General features: G+C 37.2%; 2 protein-coding genes across 5 annotated transcripts; both read right to left on the bottom strand.

The window, feature by feature from the left end:
• Positions 1-602: 602 nt before the first annotated feature.
• On the bottom strand, positions 603-7,505 carry LOC106660263 (C-type lectin 37Db-like). Its single transcript, XM_014383194.1, has 4 exons — positions 7,427-7,505; positions 1,520-1,629; positions 1,195-1,430; positions 603-791 (listed from the first exon to the last, which is right to left on the bottom strand). The coding sequence occupies exons 1-4, from the start codon at positions 7,503-7,505 to the stop codon at positions 674-676; spliced, it is 543 nt and encodes a 180-aa protein (XP_014238680.1). The 3' UTR covers positions 603-673.
• Positions 7,506-12,317: 4,812 nt separating this feature from the next.
• Positions 12,318-18,568, bottom strand: LOC106660375 (armadillo segment polarity protein-like). Of its 4 annotated transcripts, none has more exons than XR_001339577.2 (12): positions 18,303-18,567; positions 17,010-17,074; positions 16,697-16,930; positions 16,193-16,625; positions 15,758-16,119; positions 15,422-15,690; positions 14,825-15,160; positions 14,579-14,752; positions 14,136-14,441; positions 13,860-13,962; positions 13,619-13,685; positions 12,851-12,940 (listed from the first exon to the last, which is right to left on the bottom strand). XR_001339577.2 is itself a non-coding variant. In XM_014383314.2 (11 exons), the coding sequence occupies exons 2-11, from the start codon at positions 17,044-17,046 to the stop codon at positions 12,753-12,755; spliced, it is 2,442 nt and encodes an 813-aa protein (XP_014238800.1). In that variant the 5' UTR covers positions 17,047-17,074; positions 18,303-18,567; the 3' UTR covers positions 12,318-12,752. The 4 variants fall into 4 exon arrangements, 2 of the variants coding, with proteins under 2 accessions (XP_014238800.1, XP_014238801.1); XR_001339578.2 differs by having other exon boundaries at positions 12,853-12,940; positions 13,560-13,685; positions 18,303-18,568; XM_014383314.2 differs by lacking the exon at positions 13,619-13,685 and having other exon boundaries at positions 12,318-12,940.
• Between the last annotated feature and the right edge of the window lie 568 nt (positions 18,569-19,136).

The following is a 19,136-nucleotide window of genomic DNA, read 5'->3' as shown; positions in this document are numbered from 1 at the left end:
GAATCGAGCTTTATCCAAATATTTTTCAAATAGATTCTTTACAATATGATGATAGGATACGGTAAAAATTACATTACTCAATGTTTTTAATGATACAATAAATCTTCATTTGTTTTCTTTTAATAGTATAAAAAAAGTAAATATTCTGTACATTAAGAGTTTACATTTTTTTTTATGCACGCGTGAAAAAATCTGGACAATTATGCAATATTTGATGTGCATTACGAAAAGGCACAATCAAAGATGAATAATTTTTGACGATAAAAAATTATCTTCTGATTCCACCACTGATGATATGTGAAAGCTACACCTGATTTAAAGCGGCTTTCACCTATTCTGTTACATACGAGTTTATGTATAAGTTATATGAATAAAATGATAATACGTCGCACTCGAACAAATTACAATATCAGCTCTTCAACGCACATATACGCACAAACGTACACACTCACATAGTTGCACACACACACACACACACACACACACACACACACTCACACTTATGCACTTATTCACTTTTACGTCTCATACAAACTCGGTTGAATGTAAAATTTCAACAATACAATTGCGTATATCGAGAATGCCACTTGTATAACAAATTATTGGTGTTGCTTTTTAAAATCTCGAGCGTTGGATGGTCGACTTTTTGCGAAAGTTGAGTAGAGTCGCGCACTCAAGGGATCTCGCAGACGAAGTAAGTCTCGAAGCTGCAAGGGCTGTCGTTCCATTTGAGGCCCTTTCCGTCGCGGTTCCACAGCTCGAGGCAGTGCTCCTCCTCGCCGTTTTCGTACCTGGAAACACAGAAATAAACGAGTTGCAGCTGAGAAAAAGAGACTCGAGCGGGAAAAGGCGTTCTTAGACTAATTACGCCTCGACTCGTGCAATCCGCACCTGCAATTTGTGGGCAATAGTTTTATTTTTACCACGCGACTGCCGCACAAACAGAGCCTACGCATTGTTTTTACTTGCTCGCGAGTAGAGTGAATTTTTACGCGATCGTTTGAAATAATAATTAACTTTCGCATTTATTTGTGTAGCACGTGAAATACATAATATATGCATTGATATGTATTTTTGCTAAATTACGATATTTTCAAGTCTAAAAAACTTTCTAATTCTCGGAAATAAACTTTTCTGCTTATTCTTGACCAATTTTGCAGCGAAGAGAATAAAAAAACGTAATTGCCGAATTACCGGAAGTTGTTGGGCTCGCCGGTATTCCAATTCTCAAAGGACACGGGTCTGCCGTTGGCCATCCAGAAGAAGGTGCCCTCCTCGCCCTGGTCGGTACCGGACGTCCAGAAGTGCTCGTGTCCCAGGCCAAAGTCCTTGATGTGCTTCTCCAGCTTGTCGTTCTCCTCCTGCGAGTTGATGCTGGCCAAGTGCATTCCGTGGTAGCGGCAGTACTGCGCCGCTCTGTACCAGTTGGCCTGCGCGACAAGCCAATAAATTCATTTTTAACACGGCTCTTGCCTCCTTTACGAGCTCAAGCTCCGAGGATCGAGTTTTTTTTTCTTACCTTGAAGAAAATGCCCAGATAGTATCTCTTTTCGCCGAGCTTGAGCAGCGGCATTGTCCATCTCATTTGGCCGGACAACGTGCTCTCTTCAGCGCAGTTTGGACAGTCGTCTGTAAAAAAATCATCTAAACTAATCATTTAGTTTATTTTTGTCGTAGACAATGTGAATTTAAACATTTTAATCGCAAAATTATATACGTTTAACAAGTTGACGCTGGAAAATTATATATTATTTAATTGTTTCGACATGTGCATAGTGCACATTGCAGACAAAATTTAAAAGATAGATCGATTATTTGAATATTGTACCCAATCGATTTTTAGTCTAATTATGCTAACTTTAAATGAAACAAAGCTCCTGGTAATCAGTTCCGCTGGAATAATCCCATATTGGATGTGTTTTTCTTGTTTGGGATCGAGGAAGAAAAAAAGGCGATAAAATACGTAGAGAGCCTTGAGGCAAAACTTTGCAAAGTGACTCGTTTTCTGACACTCTTAACGAATCGGTAAGCGTAAAAGCAACGCCTGTATGCAGGTGGGCTATTAATCATCCCTTGGACCTGCCTTATTTATGTTTTGATTACTTAAAAAAAAATGTTTCGGAACTTTATTATCCCAACGATTGTAAACAAAATACATGGCAAGCATGCAGATCTTAATCCGCGGAACGATGAATATTCATGAACGTGGACTGAAGAATAAAAGCAATCCAGTGCTTACTTGCTGTGGCACTTTCAATGCTGTTATCAAATGTTCCAGGTGAAAGAAAGTTTTCTATGTTAAATCTACGTTATCTGGGAAAAAGAATTTTTCCAAAGTGTTAATTTACTAGTCGATTGATTTGCGAAAATAAACGTGTGCCTCAATTGTTGTTGGAAAAAAATGGGAATTTTTCGTTAGAGAAAAAAATATGAAGCTTTCAAGGCGAGTGGAGAACCAGTTTGCTATCGCCAACGATCGAAATTCTTAACGTTGCCGGCGCCTCGCAACGCTTCTTCCTTTTTGCGATTGATAAGTCACACGTTAACTTAATCGATCTTTTAACGTTGTTATGAGTAGATACATAAGTATTATACGAGGCATCTTTGAAATAACAAAACGAAAATCAGCGAATTTTTCGCTTGAAAATCTGTCTATCATGAGCTGGTTTTAACTACCGTCTTATTATTCAATTGCTAGCAATTCCTTATTCTGTCCCATCGTGTAAGAAATATCGCAAGGCAAGCGGCAAAATTTCCATCAGCACCAGTCTTTGTAAAATCTTGTCGATTAATCGAGAATTATATATGTCACAAGTCGTTTGTTAATTTTCAAGTGAGTCAAAAGAATGTACTAAAATATCATCTGCTTTAGATATCATACATGGATCTGACGATAAATATATGTACAATTTATCGGGTGGACATTTTAAATCAAAAGTTGTTAAACATTAAACATTTTTAATTACTGCTTCTACTTATCCAATTACGTTTGCTTTGTCACTTGCAGGTTTACAGGTAAAGGTACTAATCGCCATCTAGTGCTGGAAACTGGTTTTAACTATGATGGAATTTTTGTACATTTTTTATTAAATTTTTTTGTTCAGTGTCACCAAAAAAATAATATTCGCGATTGCAGTTTCATACCGTAAGTGATGATACATCAAGTTTTAACGAAGTTTATCATGTGTAAAAGTACCTTAAATAAAATTCAGTATCAGTTACTTTAATTTTAATGACTGAATTTACATAATTACATTAAATCTGGATTAAAATTAATTTTTTTTAACAGCGTTATGTATTACGTGCGTGTGCTCGGGACAATAACATTACTCGATCATATAGCAATCAATTTTCGAAAATCTTCCTTGCTCGAGTCACTGTCGGTAACTCCTTGCCGTATAGATACGGGCCAACACGTGTGTATATCTTTATACAACGATATCATCGTTTCATTTAATTTACATTTCTACAAGTTTGCGGTGTGTCGCGCGCGATACCGAACTTTCAATCATTTCACATCGTTAAATCGAACGCCGCCACCGCTACGTAGCAGTACACACTACGCACTCGCGGAGCATGGAATAATAATACCGAAAGACAGAGAAAGCGAGCCAGTCAAGACCTTATAAGACTTGATCTCTGCTCGCGCGCGCGCAAGATGCCAACAAAAAATTCAACAAAATCATGATCCGACGATGTACTGCGCACATAGAGACACGATTGCATTATTCTACTGTTTTTGGCGCGTGTGCTTGGAATGACTCAAAACTGCTTGAGAAATATTTTTCGGCGTTGCTTTTTTTTTTTTTTTACACATCTCGTCTAAACGAGTCAATCATTTATTATTAGAAATTTATCACAACTAAAACTTCACTCGAAGCAAAACTTACATTTGAGCTCGAGAAATTCTTTTACATGTTAAAGGTCAAGTTTTGCGATTTATTAAAAATTGGGATTCCACATTTACGTCAAGTGTGTCGAAGCGAATCGGTTTCTTGATTTTCGACGAATACATTAAACACGTACTGGTATCTGCAAAAATTTTATGCATTTTTCAGATATCTGCAAATAGTTTATTAAAAAATTCGCTGAAAATGTGGAGTAACAGGTTGAATCGATGGTCTGTATGCCTCTTCGGGTCGAATTGATTTATTATTTTTTCATCATGCTTATTCACTCGAATAGGTCATTATGAATACATACCGAGTATTCAGTGGTATAATACTTGATTAGGCAACTCTTGAAGTCTTCCTTTGAACCTCCTCCATCACATGTCCGATTGTCGCTATCTTCATTTGAATCTTATCTCGGACAACAAATCGATCGATGTGAAATCGAAAAACAATAGAAAGAGCGGAAATCGAATTTTTCAGCTGCTATTACGCAGGAGGCTATCCTTTTTTCCGTTGACTTCATTATTCGCCGATGCATATAAACGAACACACATGCGTGCTGATGACTTTCTAATTACATTCAGACAAAAATGCGAGTACATACACTTATGTGTGTGTGTGTGTGCAGACTTGCGTACAACAGTAGCAGTTCAGGTTGCGATTTTGCGATGGCCGGTGTTGCATCACGTCGCGGCACATACCTAGCATATATGTAGTGCTCTTCTCTCGCGTAAAACGCGACTTGGCCCATGTTCGACGCGTGCACTCGCTGCTCGGATGGCGATAAAACGATTTTTTACAGCCTCGTTTCATGCACGATGATTATCGATCTTTGCTTAAAAAAAAGTTTTACTATTCTATCTTGCATGGACCCCCTTTCGCAAGGATCATTTAAAAAGCATAATCTACGAGAAAAATGAGTTCAGTTCGAGCGTAGGATCGCTGCATAGCGTTTATAATTCGACGAGTATTTTCCGAAATTCCAGCGGGGATCGGGTATCTCGAGAATGAGGAAGCGATCGTTTTGGCGATGCTCAATGCTACACATATGCACGATGCGTGACGATCGAAGGATCCTTTATTCGTAAATTGTATAAATAGGCATTAAAAAATGATCCTTGTATACAAAAATAAACTAAAGAATTTAAATGATTCGAGCGATAACCTTCGATTATTCAAATCGATAAACATTCACTTCTACGATCTTGTCACATATTAACGCGCCATAAGTGTGTGTAAAAACAAAACGATTTTTATAATACGCATACTGCAGTGTACCTACATGTGTAAGCGAGCGCTATAAGCCTGCGCAACTGGGCAAAAAAATGCACCCGCAAAGAAAGTGAATCACCGGCCAGGTAGAAAGTACCGTACGTGTGAATTCAGTCCAGCGAGTCAGAATCAAGTTCCCTTTCTCGGATCGGTCTCCGAGCAGCTTAGGGGCTTTTTTTCGTGACGTCCGAGCGATCCGCGTCCAGAGGCCGTGAACTTGAATTCGAATTTTTCAGCGATTACGTAGGTGCCCTCTCGGTTGGGACACACGACTCGAATCGAATCCTTAACATGTGCTTAATTAGTAAGTCTATCGAGGACCGGCGCGAACACATTTCTCGAGAAGATGTGGAAAATAATTCATCTTTTCCATAGCTCGGTAATGAAAGGCTCGTTAATTTTTGCAATTCGCTTGAAAATGTTCTTGACTTAGCCAGCGGCTAATCCGCGAGATGCACGCATATTTGGTTGGCATTCCAATGACGAAATTGGCAAACGATTTTTCTTCATATACTTGTATTTTACTTTTATATTAAATGTATGCGCTTAAGCTAGAGTAAACATTTCAAAATAGCTTATGGAAAGAAATGCTGCTTATGGAAAAGAGCTTAATCGTTTGAACGTATCGATTGGTTTCGCATGATCTCGTCAAAGCGAGGAAACGCGATTATTTCTTTGCAGCATTGGAAAGGTCGTCGGGGTCATTTTTTTTACCGGCTACAAAAAGGGAATCGTCTATATGGCTGCGCGTCGGAGCTCATGCGTTTCACTTTCGAGCGTTTGCTTAGCCAGGGGCAACGATAGTCCTCATTAAGTGTCGTAATCAAATCCAACTGAATCGAGAGAGTCAACGGCGCGAAATTCACCGATAGATGTATAGCCTTAGTTACATAGCATAATAAGCATTCATGCGAGCGGCCCGTGCAATTTACGCGTGAAATCCGTAATGGATTATTTTAAAGTGCAAAGCTGTCAACTATGTGCTCAGAGTTAATAGGATTGATGGCGATGGATAATTAGAATATAATAGGATCTCGTGTGAATAGCCGCGCGATAAAAATGCAATAAACTTACAACTGAGCTCGTTTTCGACACTTTGCAGCACGACGTCTTGGGCGAAGGTAAATTTTAACGGCCCCTTACGTTGTTGCTGCTGCTGCTGCGACTGCGGCTGCTGATGCTGCTCCGCTGCTGGCCGAAATTGGGGCTGCAGCGTAGCCAGCTGTGCCTGCGTCTGCCTCTGCTGATGCAGATTATTCGAATTGGATTCGAGCTGGCGTTTCTTGGCATTGCGCAACATTTGACTGACGTTTTGTAGTCGGTTTGTCACTGCGGGTGCACGAGGCAAGATAGAAATGATGATGACGTGTGGAGGTGGCGGTGCGCTTGTCAAATGTGCATGTACAATTGTGCAAGTTCAAAGATGCGAGGGTTTTTTTTTTTTAATCGATTTGATTAGACAGTAAAGTAAGAGATATTAGTTCCAAGTTCAGTTAAAAAATAAAAGAAAAATCGATGAAGGATATTATTGGTGTAAGAGTCGAGAGAGCAGTAGTTTTACATCATACATCGAGCATACAGCATGATTGTTACGCGCGCTCGACTGAAGAAAAGGAAAAAAGAAAATTGTGGCACGGCTACGGTATCGCAAGTATTGAAGTCCTCAGTGAAAGTTTTATCAGTTTTTAATGGAAATATAATTCAATCGCAACTTTTTACGCGCGTTCGCACGTTGGAATGTTATGTATGAATACGATAAATACATCGACGTTTTTTCCTATTAATTCGGAAACGTTTAATATGGCTATAATATATATTCTCCGCTCGAACGGAACCGCGATATCGTAAGGGAATATTGATTGAAATCGATTGACTTCGGACTTTTGAATATATCGTGATTATTTGTATGAATCGAGCGTATCAACGTTAAATCAGATATGTACTTTTAGTAATAATAATAAATGAACGTTCGATGTTTTTTCTCCCTATTTTTCATCGTTCAATTACACTATTTATCTCAGTGGAGCATTTCTGCATTTTGCATTCAATAATCCTTACAGCTTACGAGATACGTTTACTTGGGTCTATGAGGTTTGAAATACACGAGGATATACCGATTCCTATCGTGCACAAAAGTAAACATTTAGCCCATGCGCTCGCGAGTGCGAATCGCTTATAATTTTTCCCTCTCGGCGCAACTTGTTGAACGATAAATTTTGTCGAACGAATGTATATACGAGCAGAAGAAGTGAAGAGCTTACCATTGAGCTTGCCTGGTACCGCGTCGATGCCGACCAAAGCCGTCAACAAGACGAGGAGGAAAATGTTTCGGAACGTCATTGCTCGCACTTGCTTCGAATTCTCGAGTCCGCGCACAGAACGATGCGTAGCTCGACACTTTGAGCACCACACGCGTTATCTTTAACTCGAGCTCGTTCAAGGTACGAGCATAGGAAACGTTTTGTCCGTTTTGCGCGACGAAGGAGAATACAGAAGAAAAAAAGCGACGTACAATCGAGAGGCAACGAGTTTGCCGCGATAAAAAAGTGAGGTGGCCCGAACAGTGGCCAACTGTTGAATGTCCCTCCTTGATACTGGCCGTGCGGCGATATACGTACCGCATCTCGTCCAGCAGCCGCTTCCACTCCTCCTGCTTTGCCTCTTTCTCGCTCTCTCGCTCTCTCACGCACACACTTTTCTCTTTCACCGGCCGATACGTACGTATACGAAAGGGAGCTACTCACCTTGGCGATGACACATACACGAACGCGCGCACACACTTACATGCGGCTACGCCGACTCACATACAAACACACGCACATACAGAGCATTGAGCATGTAGCAAACGAGTGCACTGATTTTTTGCTCTCTTGTGGTCGATGTATTTTTTGGGTGGCGACGACGCGCGCGCGCGAGATAGCACAGAAAGAGAGATCGGATGGAGTTACGCGAGTTCGTGCGCGCTCCTACGCCACGTAAAAACGCTTCCGAAGAAACAAAATAATAATTCGATTAGCAGCTGATTGAGAGGCGACGATTTTGACGCTTCTGAAGTTTCCGCGAGCGGAGAGAGTCTTTTGTCTCAAACTGCTCCGCTTGTAATACATCCAAAATACATAAATACGTATTTATTTTAATCTCGTATCATGACCATGATTCTGACAAGTGGTATTTAGAACGCCGCGCCACAATAAAAGCGATCGGGCCCCGATCGCGCTACTATATATGCAGGCAGCTATTCATAACAAATGTCTCGGTGCACCTTGGCTTTGCATTTTACTATCAGTGAAAGTATATACAGATATAGTCGACCGTGCTTCAACTAACAATGCGATTAATAATTGCTTCTCTCTCACAATACCTGCCACAATAATCGGACACTTAATGGTCGCAATTGCAATGCTGCCATCTGAATTGCAATATAATCGTTGAAATTTATTTCATTATACCTTATCGCGTGCGGCACAAGTATATAGCGAACTACGAGAGGCAAAAGGTGTCTACGCGCAGTGGCTTCGATCGACGACGCTACATCGATCGGTACACACGCGAGGAAGAAAAACAAGCCACATTTTTGCCGCGCTCGATTTGACCAAATAAAGCGGCGGTGGCGGCGACGACGCACACGCAAGAGCCGATTAGTTAATTTTCCGACGACGTGTTGCGTACAGCGAGAGCTTGCATTTCTTCTTTTTTTTTTCTCGCTCCGATCGGGGGACTCGCTCGGGACCTGGAATTCCTCCTGAGAAATTTTACGACTCGACGAAAAAAATCCTTACAAGGGTTTAAAACTCATTGTGCCGGTCGATGCAATAAAATCGTTCGCGCTTTCACCTGCGTGCGTAAAGTCCATGTATTTGTTCGCACTGTATTTATCTGCGCGAGCGCGTCGTTAAAGAGAAAATAACGACGCGATCGCCGATCGATGAAATTCAACAACCCCATGGGAAAATACTCTATTATTTGTTTTTCGGAACTCGCTTGTAATCTAGTTTGAATTCGCCGTGTGCAACGTTTCGCTACATATATATACGCGATTATGCATGCGAGCAGCTCCTTCGCGCATTGAGAAATCCAGCCAATTGCGACAATCCTTTATTTTTCTTTCAGCCGCGCAAGTTTCGCGCTGATGATTGTTTGGACGGCGTTGAACAAAGTATGTTAAGAGCTCGCTATTAATTTTGATAATATTTTTTTAACTGTTAACTGAGCTGCTCCCTGTACCTCTTCTCTAGAGTTTCAAATGACCTGTTTTCGAAATGCAAAAGAAAATAATAACAAACTCACACCCCGAACATTACCCGCGTCATTTTTCAAATTCTACTGTGCGTACACATGCCTTCACTTTTGCAGCCTAGGATCTTACGTGCGTTTCGTAAACTGACATTTTCCGCTTCGTACACACGCTTTGCACTTATTGACGAAGACGAATACATATTTCTACGTAATTTGAAATTCCTCTCTCTTTTTATTATTTTATGTGCGTTTCGATGAATTTTAATTCATTAAAAGTTTCAAATTTTCGCATCGATCGTTCAATTACAAATTCAATAATTAATTATAGACGATATGTAAAATTTTCCTTTATTATCAATACTTATTTAAATATACGCATGTATAAATATAAATTAACCTGATTAGTAACGTGTAGCCTTTTTTATTTTGCGGTCTATAAAGAAAATGTGTTTTTTTCAAGAAAGTAACATAAAATTATATCATTTGGAGAAAATCTATTCGACTATTGACACATTATTAAATCAAGATTTTTTATGTAACTAGATCATTTGAATGAGTTTACCTAGATTCATTGAATAATCAACCGATTAACTTTTGATGCATAACGTACATCACAGATGCGAAAATTTTTATCGATTTCGAGTTATGATACTCGAGTGAAAGTAATCAAGAGTGTGTGGACGTTCTAGAAGAAGCTTTTTGACTTACGTACGTTAAAATCAAAGATTATTTTCCATATGAGTTTATTTATTTGAATTGCCATTCCTCAAATTGCCAGCGAGTAATTTGAATTTTTTTAGGAACTTCCTGGAAACGGTCGCGCGCGCGCGTCATGAAAGTGAGTAATGAATCGAGTTTACAATAGTACGTAATTAGCACACGAGCATAAGAGAAAAAAGTATCAAGAGTTTCATTTTCAAAAAATCAATTTGCTGATAAATCGATCGTCAAAGATCCGGCTGCGCACACGAGTACTACCCATCTGGTCAACGAACTTTCACCGATTATCTCGCCGGCACAGGTAACGCGCATCGATACATCAGGCTCGATCCGTGTTTTGCGCAACATAAAGAGCTATCAACTTCGATCTCGATGCACTCAGACGGCCGAGCAAAAACAAAATGATGCTTAAGCGAAGAAGACCTTGAGCAGCCTTGAAAGGTCTACGATACGCATGGATGGAAGAGGAAAGAGAGAATAGCTCGTCAAGGTTCGGAAACAAGCTATGCAAGGCTAAAGTCTCATCCTGGAAGAGTTTTAAATGTTGCGAGATATAGGGTCGATGCCCAGCAAGCTGATCATCGAGTCCTCCGCGATTCTCGACCGTCAATGACTCGAAGCATTTTTAACGAAACTTGGATAATTGCACAAGTGGCGATAAATTATATTTCAAAATCCAATTGCTCGATGCGAAGTGAGTCTAGTCATAATTTTACTGCTGATTAGAGAACTTTAATGAGTGTTGATGAATCTTTGATTGCACGCTTCATTAACGCTGACACCCATAAAGTAGTAATAGCTCAGAATTATTACAAATGATTAAATCAATGTTCTAATCGTGCAACTTTGTTATTGAGCTATATAAATACTCAACTACTTTTTAAATGGATAAATATGTCAGGTAAAGTCAACTAGATTCCTGCAGTCTCGCTAGATACCATAACGGTTCTACCATAAACTTCTATCTGGTTATTTGGCGTGTTTTCATTTAAAATCCATCCTAGTATGGGTGTTATAAAAACGTGTTATAAATAAATCACCAAAGTTTGTACCAACTTTAAAAGCTCATAAGAAGTTACAGTCACCAAATTAAATGCTACTGTGCAAAATATAAATTAGTGACAAACAAAGATATCAATAATCAACTTTAAGTAATTATATTTGATGAAAAAAAAAATGGTTTTTATAAAATTTCAAGTAAAAATTTATCCTTATCGAACGTTATTAAATACTTGACCAAAAACTTTGACTTTTTTTCTGCATGCCTATAATAAGCTAAACGAACAGGAATAACGACATTTTTGAGACACGTAAGCATAAATTTCAACCTAAAGTGCAACTTTTACTCACTTCTGAATTTTGGTGTCTTTCAGTTTTTATAATTTACCACTTAGAAATAATGTATCAAAATTTTTTTCAAATATTATAAAAAAAAAAATTATAAAAATCAAAACACATTGGAAATTTTATGTATTATATTGAACCTTTTATTCGTTGATCACATGGGTGTGAGTGATTATGAGAACATCTACATAATGCGAATATAGAGTTGCATTTATAGCTACATCATTTTTCAATAAGTACCATATTTGTATTCAAATTGATTTGTAAGTAATATTTTTTATAAGAAATTTAACTGCTTCAAATTGTATGTACAATAGAGCTTTCAGACTTTTTCACGATTTATGTAATGAACTGATTTAATCAGATTTACTGATTTGCTTCAATTTAGTTCTTGTAATCATGATTCCTATAAGAGTACATTAATGATCATTCCATAATTTTTTTTTATATTATGAAATAATAGTTATACATTTTTCTAAACTTTTATCAGATAATTTTTATATTACTATGAATGTATTGAATGCTTTCTTTTTCCTCAATTTATCTCTTAACAATTATTATGAATAGAAACTTATTTATAAATATTTAAAATTTGTATTACACTTTTAATAATCCCGTATTCTGTAGATGCATTTATTAAAAATCTCTAAAAAAATGTTCATTATAATGGTTAACAAAGTTCTTTTATTTTTATAAAAGTGTTTGCATAAAAAAATTTACGGAGAAAATTGTATTTCAATGTTATTTAAGCAGTGCTTTAGCAACTCATTGAGTGTTTAACGTCTGAAATCTATTTAAGATTGTATACTTCATGAAATCATAATATTATGCGACTGTTTATATTATAATATATGTGTGATATATCATTATATTTTATCACTATTCTCTACATAATTAAGTAATATAGTATTATAATATTAAGAAGCTCGGTTCAAGACAATTTTTTTCAGCTAGAAAAAATTTTAGGGTACTTCAATTAAATATGTAAAAAAGTTAAAAATACATAATATAAAAATAGCTTAAAAAATTTTTCCGTTCATCATGAAATTGTGTCGGTTTACAATTCACAATTTAAAAATCAAATCTTACAACAAACTGAATGCACGATATTTTTACATATACTAAAAACACAATTGTAAAATTGACATTTAACAAAAAATCTCCATTATAAAAACACTTGTGAATTAAAAATGTGTATCTCAATTAAAGATATCAATAATTTTCGTATCATTGAAAAACATTTCCAAAAAATGGGAATACAACTAAAATAAATCAAAACTTGATCTTTTAAAGGTCGGTGTCATACCATGGCGCGGGAGCAGTATTATCTTGAGGAGGGGGAGGTAGTTCATCAAGATGATCAAAGTTTAAATCATTCTCTGGTGTAGTCACATCCATTGCATCCATAGTGGCATAAGTCGACGTACCTCCTATTTCTAGGCCTTGCATTGAATCTACTGGAATCTGATCGTAACCTGCAGATGAGATGTAATTTTTAGTAACTGTCTCGGTAAATTTTTATTCAAATATTTACAAAGTGCATTATGATATTTCTGTAAAATTTTCGTGTGGATTAATGTGCAATTTTGATTTCAATCAAAAAGTACTGTCACATTGTGAAAGTGAAAAATGTAATATGATATAATGATAACCGAAACGAAAAGCAGGTGTTTCAGATACATAATTTAGTATCATATAATAAAGCTTTATTTTTAATACTTGTAATTGGCGTTGTATTAACATTTGCAACTATCTAATGATTAACCATGTTTGGTCTAATTTGTAAGATATCGCAATACTCTATTTTTAATTCAAGATGACTTGTAAGCATTTCTCGATATAATAATCGCAGATAGCCTACTTTTCGTCTCGTACTTTGACGTCGGTATTCATTCTAAGGATAAAAATGAAACAATTTCGATCTATTTAAGAACAGTACTAACATTGGAAAATGATTAAAATAAAATAACATGAAAACTTAAGTTACAAATGAATATTTTTAAAAATGTAATGGATATCATGAAGTTGATTCGTCATGCCATGGGAAAATAACTAAATGCATAAAATGTATCCAAAATAACAAACATTACATACATTTAGCAAGCAAAAACAAACTATAGTTCCTAATGTGGAACATAAAAATTTTTTCTTACTCCTAGGATGTAACTCTGCGAGATATTGCTGATAGCCTTTTACTTATTATTTAATCCATTGGTTAAACTGTTAAAATAATAAAGTAATTTTATCCTCTTATAGAAATTATAGCTGATTCCAGCTAGTAATTTTGCGAAACTTCTTTGTGATAGAAGTATAAATGAATCTATTGAGTTTTATTGGGAAATAAATTTCCCAGTGAAAAATCACTGTGAAAAAAAGCAAAAAAGTTTCATTTACCCTGAGGATTGTACAATTGCCCGTGATTGCTACGTATACTTGGTGGTCCTTGATGCCCATACATGCCCTCGTAGGTTTGATCGTTACCACAGTTCAGCATGTCCTGAAAACGGGTTTAAAAATAAATAATTTAGTTTACTATTTTAATAGGTAGTTCGTGAACGATTACAGGCATGAATTTAAAAGTGATTAGTTGTGCTAAACATCATGTAATATTATAGTTGAATTTGGTCGACTTGATTGCACATAATTCGAACTACGTTGTTTTTAACTTGCCTGTAAATCAGGGCCCATCCCAAAATCGGCGTTATTCCACATGTTGTTATCCTCGCGACACGACAGAGAATTAGTTAGTTCAAGGGATAAGCGTTTTTTATAATCTTGTGGTTTATCGTCGCTCATACGGAATAGTACAGCAGCAGCATATGTTGCTACACCCTCGTTACGTGAATGCAATAATTCTGTCAAAGGTGCAGTTGCTCCCTCTTGTTCGATCATTTCAGCTCCTTCCTTGTCAGCCGCCAGTTCACAAAGCACGCCAGCGGCGACGCGTTGGACATTTTCGATCTCGTGGAATAATAGCTGCAATCAAAAATGTAAATATAGAGCGTTTTCAGATTATTACAAAAAAGTCGCTTTACTGCTAAGTGAAAACGATCCCATTGCAATGGACTATACTTTATTGAGTAAAAAACATTTTAAATTTTTATTGAACTTACCTGAACGAAAATCGGAATAACATTTTGAGATCTAATCATAGTTCTGTTGTGCGATTCTCTTGCAAGAATGTGAAGTGCACCAACAGTACACTCGACGATCTCGTCCATACGTACTCCATCTGCATAAATACCATGGCCACTACCACTACCTCCACTGGTTACCGAGGACCGTTGCTATAATTAAAAAGTTTATTGAGTTAATGTTATATTATAAAAAACTATCCTTAAAATTCGAAAATGACTCACTCTTTGAGTATCCTGGAATGCACGAAGTAATAATCGAACCAGATGATGAATAGCTTCCCTCAGTGGACCATGATTGGCTGGGCAAAGAGCTAAATTTCTGATCAATCCAATAACTGCTTTAACCAATGGCCATCTTGATGGTGGCTGCAGTAATTTGACAATCACTTGAATACCATAATTCAGACGTACTGAATTTTGGGCCATTTCAGCTTCGATATGACGGGAAGTTAAATGACGCAAAGCACATACGGCTGGTTCTGTAATTTCTTCACGATCGCCTGCACTGACAATCGTGCGAACAAGAGCATCTACACCTCCAACTTGACACACGGTGACCTGATACAAAGAATCTTACATCATTTTTTATCACTGCGTACAGAGAGTGCTACTTTCGCGTACGATTGGCGATCTTAAAATCGACTTTCCCAGCGTTATAGTAAACAATTTTGTAGGCAACTGGGGCGGTTATCAATTTTGCACTCGACAGTTGTTAATGCAAATTTAAAGCTCGTGCAAAATAGACAACCTCTTGCCTTGTTGCATAATGTACTAATTAGTTTTGTATTAGGTTAATATATTTCATGACAAATTGTTTACTTTGTTGCGTTGATTATTGCAGGTGAGATTGGATAAAATGCCCGCCGCGCAAGTAACAACATTGACATCAGAAGACGCGAGAAGTTGAACAAGACCTTGAAGAAGATTTTCGAGACCATCAACTTTAGTTCCGGCATCGGAAAGATTACGCAAAGTCCATAAACAATTTTGTACAAGGCGTTGACTGGGATTGCCTAAATGCATTGCAAGAGCTTGCATACCTCCAGCTTCGACGATGGCCGGCTTGTTGCTTGGACAAACCGAGAGTACTATGAATGAAAAACGATTCATTACTTTTTTGTTTCTTTTTTTTATAAAAATGAATTATTAAATTACCTTTAAGCACTCTAGAAGTCGTCCATAATAGCTTCTCATAATCATAAGTTCTCATGATACGTACAAGTTCTACTGGTCCTTGACTAGCAAGAATAATAAGTTTACTTTCTTGATTTGCATAAGCAAGAATTTGTAAACAATCTGTGACAATTGCCAAAAATTTAACATTGTTACGTTGTAGCAATAAAACCATTCGCTGGAGGCCCCCAGCTAAACGAACAGCCATTTTTGAGCCATCTTGGTGAAGTAAAAGATTGTGCAAAGTAGTGATAGCATAGAACAGCACTGATTCAATATTAGAACTGAGTAATTTTACTAAAGCTGGTATACCAGCACTCTTGAAAATGGCCAACAAGCCTTGTCTAAAAGTTATGAATAAATTAAGTTTCATCACATTGAATAAAATGAGAAAGTATAATCAGATTTAAATATTACTTGTGATGGGACAAATTGTGCAGAGTACCAACAGCTGCTTTTGTAGATTCTAAATCTTCACTATTAGAAATAGCTCGTACCAAAGCAGCAACCATCTGAGAACTGTTCATTATGGCATGTCGCGAAGCTTCTTTTTTAGAAAGTTGATGAACCATCATAGCAGCTTGGGAAACAACAACTTGATCTTCATCATTAAGCAATTTAATGAGCTCTGGGATAGCACGAGTAGCAAGATCAGCATCATCTTGATAATTGATTAAATTAACAACAGCATGTTTCAACATTTGACTGGGTTCAGAAAGCCTTTGAACAGCAGTTGGTTGAGCAGTATCAAATTGAGTCGATGGTATTTCAATGCCTTCTTCTAGAGTTTCAGGAAACATTGCAGCCCGAACTCGCTGAGAGCGAGTATGACTTAGTTGAGAATTCATTTCTGAAAATGAGAATGTCATTTGAAGACTGTTGATGAATTAACAAGTTAGAAATATATTTTTTTTTATATACCATCAACTTGATCTTGAGTAAAACCTTGAGTAAAACCAGAATCAAGGTCAAACATAAGTTGATCACCCTCAATTTCATCATCTTCTTTGCCACTAAGAGATGGGGCTTGAGTTGCAGCACCCGAGTGGATGCCTGAATCGCCCATGTAAGAGTTTTGTTGCCACATTAGAGTTTGTTCCTTACTAGAGCTCATTGGAAGGTCCAATGAACCTTGCTGGTAGTTTGAATGCGAGACTGTAAATTAAAAGTATGAATTAATGTTTTAACTCAAGCAAAGATTTATAGGTTTCATTCAATATATTTTTATTCATACTTGGTCTGGATTGATTCTGCGGCATTTGATAACTCATGATTGCTGGATTGATTTTTTAATTTCACCTAAAAAAAGTTAACGATGAAATTTTTTAAGTATCCACCTTACATCTTTAAAAGATATATATCTAACCCAATTCTCTAACTAGCACTCCAAAAATATAAGAAAAGAATCTACATTTATATTCGTTGCTATGCTTTAGATCATGTCTATATCAATCGCGAGAAGTATACATCGCAAAATACTGGAAAAATGATAAGTGCTTGTACTATTTTAAGCACTGCAACTAAAGAAAATGAACCTGCGCGTGCAGTAAGAATTGCAAGCAGACGTTGCATATGACATATAGATAGATTCAGAAAAAAGAGGGCGCGGATTGATACAGGAATAAATAGGTAATGTTACAGCATTAAAATATTTTTATACACTAAACTGTAACAATTTTAAAGTGCTCTTAATTATTCAAAAGAATTTGACTACATAATTGATATAAGGCAAAGAGTTTGGTATACACACACGTCGAATTACCGTTCGTAAATATTGTTGAAATCAAAAATAAATCGCACTGTAAATAGCTAAAAAAATTCATTTAAATTTTGAGAATCGTCTATAGGGCGTTTTCAGATTGTCACGAAATGGTCACTTTACTGATTTGCCTGGAGGAACAACAAACAAGGTGCTGCGGGTTAAGTAAATGAGAGACCTTGTTTGTTGTTCCTCCAGGCAAATCAGTAAAGTGACCATTTCGTGTCAATCTGAAAACGCCCTATTCTTCGAATAATGAAGGATTTTCAGGTAGTTGATAGAATTTACAATTTTAGTTTTTTTAATGGAAAATTTTTTGTTATAATTCGAAGAAACAATTTTTTGTTTTATTATAATTAAAAAAGTTTTAAAAGCTGAAGCTAAGAAGGTAACGAATGCTGTGTACAAACATCACTTTGGTATCCATCAAGACCAAGGCTACACAGACGCACTCAGTTCAATCATGGATGCTGGAGGGAAGAAGAAGCCTGCTTCGCAATGAAAGAAGGATCAAAACTCCCATTCATTTCGTAACTCTAAATCGCATCCGTGTGAAATATATTTGGAGTCAATCGAGTAATTTTCATGTTTGACGCATAAATATACCCAATGGCGAACCAAAACATAGTTTGAGCAAATGCGTGCACTGTGTACATACGAGAGTGCTTTGTACTGGGAGTGTGTAACGTAAATGAATAAGCGCATAATAGCCGCGATCGTATCAGCGCATATTGAGCGAGTACTTAGTAGGGCACGTCGAAAACTCACCCAAAAGATTGCGAATTCAACGGTGTCCCGTTAAAACATACTGCATTTAATCGCAAAAACGATATGTTAGCAGCAGCAAGAGGCCCAAGTCCGCAAAGCCCTAAACCTGCGAATGAGTCACACACAGAACTGGCTCTCACGAATCACTTGTGTTGTATGCTGCTGCTCGCTCTCACTGTGTGTTGTTGTTATTATTATGACGCGTACATCGTGGATATAAGTTGCGGGCGAGTTCGGAGTCACTATACACACTGCGCAGTACTGTATCGCACATATAATAACACTGAACTGCGGGCGACGGCAGCAGCAAACACGTCCTACTCCTACCTCGCTGTAAATTCTTTAGGAATGAATGTTCGCTCGACGAACCGTCTTACTGCTTCGGCTCCTCGTTTGAGCTTGTAATATAGGTATATCAAGTGATACATTACTGAAGATGCTCAACTGTATAGGAAGTGTGGCCAGCATCTTAGTCCAGGCCCCAGCTTTGCAATGCCCAAAAAAATTTTTTAATCGAGTTTTTTACATATTCCAATGTAAAATTGCCCACTGAATCATGTTGCCAGGCCCAAAAATAAAAATTATGTTTTTTTGACCTAGCAACACCTAATTTACGTTAATTTAACCATTTTAAGGAAGTCTGTACCCCACATTTTTTACCGATAGAGTCGAAAAATTTGTTTAATTTATATCTTTTTTTCTAAATCGAATATCGAAAAACGGCTTTGTGAGAGCATTCATTTTATTGCTCTGAATAGCTGGTAAAAATTTTAGCTAATTCCACCGACCAGATTTCCCGGAAAACGTGTTTGAAATTTTCACTCATTTCCCCGG

This window comes from Trichogramma pretiosum, unplaced genomic scaffold, assembly GCF_000599845.2.
Source record: "Trichogramma pretiosum strain Unisexual culture from Peru unplaced genomic scaffold, Tpre_2.0 scaffold51, whole genome shotgun sequence".
Classification (NCBI taxonomy): Eukaryota; Metazoa; Arthropoda; class Insecta; order Hymenoptera; family Trichogrammatidae; genus Trichogramma; species Trichogramma pretiosum.
The sequence above is the reverse complement of the archived record's forward strand: the minus strand, read 5'-3'. Positions and strand labels throughout refer to the sequence as shown.